Below are 8,335 nucleotides of genomic sequence, written 5' to 3'. Positions count from 1 at the left end.
CATTTCTCTGATGATTAAGGATGGTGAGCATTTTTTCATATATCTGTAGGCCGTGCGCCGATCTTCTTTAGAGAAATTTCTCTTCAAATCCCTTGTCCACCCTGAGATGGGATCACTCGTTTTCTTCTTGCTAATATGTTTAAGTTCTCTATGGATTCTGGTTATTAAACCTTTGTCCGAGATGGGGACAGACTTCTAAATATGACAAGGGGCACTTGTGAGGGGATCTGTGGTCCTGCCGGGGAAGTCAGCAGATATTTAAGTAACATACACATATATTTAAGCCACATACACTGAGGCTGGCAGCACCGAGATTGGCGGGTTCTAACCCGGCTCGGGCCAGCTAAAACAATATCAACAACTGCAACAACAAAAAATAGCCGGGCGTTGTGGAGGGCGCCTGTAATCCCAGCTACTCGGGAGGCTGAGGCAAGAGAATTGCTTAAGCCGAAGAGTTTGAGGTTGCTGTGAGCTGTGATGCCACAACACTCTACCCAGGGCGACACTTGAGACTCTGTCTCCAAAAAATAATTATTATTTATTTATTAAATAGCTATTTACTAAACAATTAGTATGCTCTGCTAGAGGTGGCCGGCTAAGGCCTCCCGGTGGCGGTGTGTCTGTGGTGCGGAAGCCAGGTGGCGCCAAAAGCACAGTGACGCCACCTGCACGGCTCTTGCTGCCCAGCCCCGGGGCTCCAACCAGACCTCCCCGAGCCAGACACACAAAAACTGCAGGTAGGGAAGGAGATGGCCTCAGGGCCGGTTCCAGGGCACCCTAATTAGGGATGAGGAGCTCCGAGGACTAGCGGGTTTGGCATAACCTGAATATGTTAAGGTACAGCAGGCTCGGAGGGAGGTGGAGCCTAAATGTGGGCGGGATTACGCATACGAAAGGCGGGGCCTGAGGAAGAGGTTGAATTTTGCTCCCTGAATGGGCGGTACCTGTGCATGGGGAGATCTTATGAGCATCTTTAGTGGGAGGTGAGGTGTGGAAGCCTTGCTTGGGGGGAGGCCATGTCGGTTCGCGAACTCGGTAAAGGGGCGGGGCTAGCGGCTGGGGGCGGAGCCTGAAGAGGGGCGGTAGGGTAACTTTCCACATCTCCTGGAGGAGTTTTCGGAGCCGAAGTGCGTGAGGGGGTGGAGCTTGTAGCTTTGTTGCGCTGGGGTCTGGGACGTAGCGCGGGCGGAGAATGTGTAAACTGGGGATGAAGTTCAAACCTCCCGGAAGCCGGGACCCACAACTCGGCCAGTCTTAGCGGGAGCCGAGCGGAGGAGGTGGGGCTTACTGCTTTGGTGGGCGGGACCCGGGCCAGAGCTCTGCGGGAGTCCCCCAGCTGGCAGGGGGCGAGGCTGCGACTTTGGAGGCGGGGCCTCTGGAGAGCTCCCAGAGGCTTAGGACAGCAGTGATGGGACTGGCTCAGAGCCCTGGTGTCCCGGGCCGCCTGCGCCAGAGACAGCAGCCCCAGTCCGCCCCTCCACGGGGCGGGGCCTGAGGCTCAGTGGGCGGAGCCCGGGCTCGGCGCGGGTGGGGCTCTGGGCTGGGAGGCGGTCTGTTCAGGCCCGCACACAGCTCCGCATCTGGTGCTCATTACCAGATGACAAAGAGCCGGCTCAGGGCCCCCTTCCCCACCCCATACCCCCCTCCGACTGAAGAGTATTTAACTCCTTCCTGCCCTCGGAGTGCTCTGGATCCCCGACTCGGGCTCTCGGAGGGGGCTTCAGACTTTGCGGTACCTGCAGGCCTAGTCTTTTCCCACGCTGCGCCCGCACCTTCTTCCCAGACCCAGGCGTCTGGGCCGCCCCGCGACCCTCACTCCTATTCAGCAAACCTCTGCGATAGCCGTCTCTGAGGTTAAAACTTGGGCCAACTTTGGCGGGGGCGTCTGGTTTGAGTTAGGGGAACGTGAGATCTAGGGAAGGGGGCGGTACACAGCGTTCCCTCCGCCCCCTCCGTGACCCCCAGGTTCGTCCCCAGCTCCCTCTCCTCCTTTCCTGATCCCCTGGGGCCCAGCCCAGCCTCCCAGCCCAGGCCCAGGCCCAAGCCCTGCGCCAGCCGGTGGCACAGGGCTCCGGACAGGGGAGGGGGCTGTGGGCCACGCCTCCTCGCCTGCCCGGGTGGTCGTAGAGGCTCTGCCCTGCCCTAATTAGAGGCCCCAGAGAGGCTGCAACTAAAAAATTACAGAGGCGGTGGGAACTGGCGCCTCCCCCCACCACCTATCCCCTCCTAACCCCTGAGACAGTGAGCCTAGGATGAAGGAGGTCGCCCCCACCAGTCTGTGATCTTTGACTTGCCCCTTCTCTAGTTCCTGGGACTCCTCAGCCCCAGCAGCTGAGCCCCCCTCAAGCTAGGGTCTGCACAGTGCTTTCTGCCCTCACACCAATAACCCTCACCGGGAGAGGCAGAGAGTGGCTCCACACAGCACTGCGAGGAGTTGGGATGTCGATCCTGGGTTTCCGTGCTGTCCCCATGCCAGCCTTTTAGGCTCTGATTCCACCTCCCCCCACCTGGAACAAGAGGGAAGATCACCTCCAAGAGCACATACAACTCAGAGGGGTGGCAGCATCCCTGAGCAACCAGACCCTCTGCCCCCAACTTCTGCCCAGCCTAGAAGGATCAGAGGGAAATACCAGAATAAAGTTAGGTGAACCCACCAGATGCCCCCTTCACTCCCTGAATCATCTGCCCCAGAGCCTTGACTCCTACCAGCCAGTTTGACTCCAGTTCAGCAAAAGTCCTCACTCCACAACCCTCACCCAGACCAGCGCCCCCTTCTTGGAGTTTTGGTAAAAAGAGGAACACAGTACAGAATTCTCCCCATGCCAGACCTTCTGCTCCTGGGCTTGCTGTGTGACCTTGGGTAAGGCTCTGCCCTCTCTGCGCGCTGCTTCCCTGAGGATCTCTGAAGCATGCTGTCTCTTAAAGGGTCTTACCTTGCCTCGTTGGGGGCCTAAACAAACTGAAGGAAGATCCCCTCAGTTTTACTGAGTCCTCCCAGATTCTCCCCTCAGGCATCAGTGGGGTTCAGAAGCTTTGGGTAAGGTTGGCACCTCCTTTATTGGAGAAGACCCCAGCACCCACCCCCTGTGGTCCTGGGGGCCTTGGTGTATCCTCTGTCAGAAGTGCTGGGCCAGGAAGCAGAGTTCCCAAGAACCAAGTCTAGTGGTTGACTGAGAGAGAAGCCTGGTTGGGCCCTGGAGGCAGGAAGCCCTCTGTCCAGCTGCGCAGCCCCCATGGGTCCCTCATGTAGCCTCAGCCATGTGTCCAGTGCACACCCTACTCCCTATTCCGCAGGGGGATCTGCACCCCATCACACACTGGTTCTGCAGGTCTGCACCCCTGAGAGGCTGCCCCTGGGAGGCATGGGTTCTGTTGGGCCCTTACTTCCAGCATGGGTGACCCAGCGATAGCAGTCAGTGACGCGCTTGTTGGGCGCATGGGGGCCACAGCGAGTGCAGTACACAATGCCCAATGCAAGTAGGACCACCAAGAAAACACATGTTGGCACCAGGAGTGCCACCAGCAACCACCGGTCATCCCTTCTGCTGCGGCCTGCCAGAGTGGCCTCCTCCAGGGCTGTTGGAACTGCTGTGGGGGCCACTGAGGGCAGCCAGGGGGCCAACTTAGGACTGGAGCCACCTTCCCTTGGCATTTGGGGGGCTTTGGAATGGGGATGTATAAGGCTGATGAGTGAGGTCTGGTTACTGGGCCTGTGAGAGGGCAGGGGAGTGGGGAGCAGAGGGGGTTGAGTAGCAGCAGGCATAGGGACTTGGTGAGCAGAGAGCACAGGGGACCTGGAGGTGGTCAGAGAAGGCTGGTTGGCTGGGATAATGGGAAGCTGGGTGGACTGTGTTCTGAGAACAGGGACATCTGGGGCCAGAGGGGATCGATGGGCACTGGGGGTGGTGACTAGGGAGGGATGGTTGGCTGGGATTCGAGGCAATTGGGTGGTGGTCTGGACTTCAGCAACCTGGGTGTCTGGGAACATAGGGGGCTGGTGGGCAGGGGACAGTTCAGGGTGTTTGGTTGAGATCATGGGGGGCTGGTGGGCAGAGGGCTGTGCTGGGTGAGAGACAGAGGTAATTCGGGGTTTATGGGCAGAGGACAGATCTGGATAGTTGGCTGCAATCATGGGAATCTGGTGGGCAGGGGGCAGAGCCGAATGTGTGGCAGGGATCATAGGAGGCTGCTTGGCAGGGGGCAGTGTGGGGCGCATGGCAGAGACCACTGCAGGCCGGGTGACAGAGAGCACTGAGGAGTGGTAGGGGACCCTAGGGGCACTGAGTGGGGGTGGCCAGGTGGGCTCTGGGTAGGGTATCCGTGGCTCTCTGCCCTCTGGGAAGCTGGGTCTGTAGGCCAGTCCAAAATCAGGTGGCTGTGTAGATTCCATCCATAGGAACCCAGGCAGCTCTGTCCAGCTGCCATCAAAGGCCTCCCAGGCCTCATCTTCATCCTCTTCTTCCTCTCCGCCATCCAGCAACTCATCTCCAAGGTCCTGAGAAGCCTGGGAGCCCATGGCCCCTGCTGGGCTACAGCTGATGCCATCAGCCTCCAGCTCATGACCCTCGCTGCAATAGCACTCGAAGCCACCAACATAGTTGACACACATCTGCTGGCACACCCCAGCAATCTGGCATTCATCCGTGTCCACACAGCGGTGGGGCTCATCCTCAGCTGGCCGGAAACCGAGGCGACAGTGGCAGCTGTAGCCTTGCGGCCCACCAGGCTCACACTGCTGCTCACATGGGGCCTGGGCACAGGGGTCCTCACAGCTGTGCCCATCTGCTCCCAGCTGGAAGCCCTCAGTGCAGCGGCAAGACACATGCCCATCCACCTCCTCCACACATTCATGCTCACAGCCCCCGTTGTCTGGGCCGCAGCCAGTCTCCAGGCACAAGGGCCCAGCCTGTGACCACCCCACACCACCCTCTGGCTGCTTCACACAGAGCAGAGATGCTCCACTGCCAGCCTGGCACTGCACTGCAGCCACTGAGCCAAAGGGCAGCCACTCAAACTCCGTGGAGACCAGGTGGAAAGGTGTGGTGTAGACAGCTGGGCCAGCTTGGCCCACCTCATCCGGCAGGGCTGGGCAGGCACCCTCGAAGCCAAACTGGCACAGGTAGCCATCAACGGCCAGTGTGCATGATCCCTCAAGCCAGCGATGCTCGCCACTCGCTTCAAGGGCCACACAGCGCTGGGCTGGGCAAGGTGCCCCGGTGGCGGGCTGGGCCCAGTTGGTGAAAGCCGTGTCCTGGTCCCCCGTGGTCCACGTGAAGCCACGCAGTGGGCGCTGCGGCTGGCATTGCCGGGCCTGCCGCTGCAGCCCAATCCACAGCAGCTGGCTGGCCAGGCCGGCGCCCACCAGGCTGTCTACGCGCTGGGCCTCCTCAGGGGTCCGTGGAGTGGCCAGGTCACCCCCCAGCTCGCGGCAGGCCCGCCAGGCCTCCAGGAAAGTGCGGCGCTGAGGGAAAAGTGCGTAGCAGCTGCCTGGGCCACAGGCGGCGCGGGGCTCGGTGGCCCAGAGGTCCTGGCCCAGTGTGGGCACTGCGGCCGCCCAGGCCAGCAGCAGGAGCAGCAGCATCTCGACGCGCCCCCGACTGGCCTGGCCCGAGCCCGCAGCCGCTCTTGACAGGGGGAGGGACTGCGGCCCCCGGTGGGCGTGCTGGGGGCGGGCCTTGGGCGGGCTTCGGCCTTGTAAGGAGTGGGCTGGGGCGGCTGCCAGCTCCCTGCTCCTGCTCCCCCGGGGCCACCGAGCAGGAAGCAGTGGGGTGGGGGCTGCTGGGGGCGGAGGAGGGGAGGAGGCACAGTTAATGGCAGCCCCAGGCCCACTGGGCTAGGAGTCGGGACGGGGAAACGCTACCTCTTACGACACTCCCCTGCAGTCTGGGACTGGGGTTGTGGGGTGAGGTCGCTTCCCAAATCTGGACACATCAACCTCGTCACACCCTCGAACAGCCTCAGCCCAACTGCTCGCCCTCCGTGAGCAGGCACACTGCGGCCCACTCCCTCCACATCATACATGTGTGTACGCGCCTGTCCTCAGCCCTGTGGAGGAGCACACTCTTGGACACCCTTTCTGTCCCTTCACCTCACTGTAGACCCGCCCCACGTGTGCACATGTTCTGACATGCTAAACTCCCTAGGTACACATACAAAAATAGTGTAATGTCTCTCATGCTCATGTGCAGGGCCTGATGGAAATCACCTTGATCACCTTCTCATTTCTTACTAAGCTCCTGCCTCAAAGTCCTTCCCAGCTTTCTGGCTGCAGCTGGGCCAGCATGGGGAGGTGGGGAGTGAGGGGGCTGGAGGGCTGCCCTCCCTTCACCCCTGCTCAGCCTGGGGCCATGGGAACCTGGGCTTAGAAGGGGAGGAAGCAGCCCCCAAACAGGAAATGCCTCCCCAACCCCTGCTGCTGGAGGCCAGGGTGCTGGGTTAGGGGCCATGCGGGGGCTGGGTTGCACTCAGGGTGAGTGGGGCTGACTGTGAGGGAACTGGTGCAAGGCCATGTATGGGCGTGAGGCATATAATGACACATACATGTATGTAACGTAGGTCTCAAGAGTGTTGAGCCCTCCCTGCCCCCAGAGCCTGCTGTGTAAGCCTCTGGAGGCCCTTGCACTGAGCCCAGCACCCATGATGGCCCCTGGGGAGCTGTGAGTGAATTACTCCACGCACACCCACTGCACTCTGAGCAGGAGTTGGAGGCTGCGGTGGGAGATGGCAGAGAGGTTCTGCCCTGCTCCAGCTGTCCACTCTCCTACTGATCTGCTCTGTGACTGCAGGGACATGACTGACCCTCACGAGGCCATTTTTCTTATCTACAATATGGGGTAATGAGTGGGGCCTTTTCCCAACAGCAGGCCTGTTGTATCAGCTCTCAATGTTTGCAAATGTGCTTTGTCAGCTGCCAGACTGAAGCACATGTTCCTTGTCTTCTGAGCAAATCTGGGTGGGAGGTGGACACCAGGGCAGGTTTTGCTAAGCACCTGGCTGTGCCTGGTCTGGCCCTGCAGACCCAGCCAGTCCCACTGAGAACCCTGGTCTGCAAAGCACTTGCTATATGTCTAGAAGTTCTTTCTTACAAGGTCTTTGCCTGGGAAGCCCAGAATTATTTCCCTTCTCTGGAAAGAAAAGCCAATATGGGGTAGTTCATCCTTCCATTGGCTCAGGCCCAAAACCTTGAGATCATCCTTGAGTTCATGGTTTCTCTCACACCCCACATCCAGTCTCCTAGCAAATCCTGCTGGCTTCATTTTCAAAACAGATCCAGAATCTGACCACTTCCCATCACCCTCTTTGCTGCCCACCCCTGCCCAGGCCACTATCTTCTCCCTTCTAGATTCCCCCAAAGGCCTTTGCCCTGTGTCCTCCCTGGCCCTCTCTAGCCTGCCAGATGGATCCTTTTCTAAGTCAGATCCATCACTCTGAGGTCCCTGTGTCATTCAAAGGAGAGGCCAAAGTACTGACCTCCAGGACTCTATGTCTTATCTGCTTTTCCTCCAAACTACTCATCTGCCTTCTTCCCCTCCCTCTGCCCCATCCCTCGGGCCTCTGCTGCTCTGTCTCAGGGCCTCTGCCTTGATGGTTCCCCTGCCTGGAATGCTCTTTCTGCACTAAACCTGCTCTGCTTCTTTCCTTTCTTCAGGTCTCAACTGGAATATCAGAGTCCCTGACTGCCTGCCACCCCCTCTGTCCCCAGATCTGGCTCCATGTGTCACTTTCTGACATGTTACATACTAACTTGCAGTTTTGCTTATGCTCTGACTTTCTGAGCCTAGTTTTCTCAGTCTTGCCATTGTTGATATGCAGTGCTGGATAACTGTGTTGCAGAGACTGTGTTGTGCCCTGTGAGATGTTTAGCCACATCCTGGGCTCCTACTTAGAGGCCACTAGCATATCATGTTCCCCAGGGGCAATCTTGCCCCCAGAAAGGAATTTCTGCTCTTGGAGACTATGAACTCCATGAGGGCGGAACTGTGGTATTGTTTCCTACACACCTGCACCCCCAGAGAGCCTAGAAAGCTCCCAGCCCATAGAGGCAGCTCAGGAAAGGTTTGTTGAACAAATGGGGCTCAGATAAGTGAAGAACTTGCTCAGGCAGATCCCATCCTAGAACTGGAAGATTTCTGGCAATGGGCAAGCCTTATTTACACATGGGGATACTGAGGCAAGGGGAGTGGCAGAGTGGGGTCTCCTGATTCCTATCCCAGTTCTCTTTTTGTTTGTTTGTTTGTTTGTTTTTTTGAGACCGAGCCTCAAGCTGTCCCCCTGGGTAGAGTGCCGTGGCATTACAGCTCACAGCAACCTCCAACTCCTGGGCTCTAGCGAGTCT

At 58.8% G+C, this 8,335-nt stretch overlaps 1 protein-coding gene across 1 annotated transcript; it reads right to left on the bottom strand.

The window, feature by feature from the left end:
- Positions 1-3,033: 3,033 nt before the first annotated feature.
- On the bottom strand, positions 3,034-5,593 carry CD248 (CD248 molecule). Its single transcript, XM_003798356.1, has one exon. The coding sequence runs from the start codon at positions 5,579-5,581 to the stop codon at positions 3,311-3,313; it is 2,271 nt and encodes a 756-aa protein (XP_003798404.1). The 5' UTR covers positions 5,582-5,593; the 3' UTR covers positions 3,034-3,310.
- Positions 5,594-8,335: the final 2,742 nt, after the last annotated feature.

Source organism: Otolemur garnettii, unplaced genomic scaffold, assembly GCF_000181295.1.
Source record: "Otolemur garnettii isolate 467f Iridium unplaced genomic scaffold, OtoGar3 scaffold00134, whole genome shotgun sequence".
In the NCBI taxonomy this organism is placed as follows: domain Eukaryota; kingdom Metazoa; phylum Chordata; class Mammalia; order Primates; family Galagidae; genus Otolemur; species Otolemur garnettii.
Note: the sequence above shows the minus strand (reverse complement) of the source record. Positions and strands in the feature narration are given on the sequence as shown.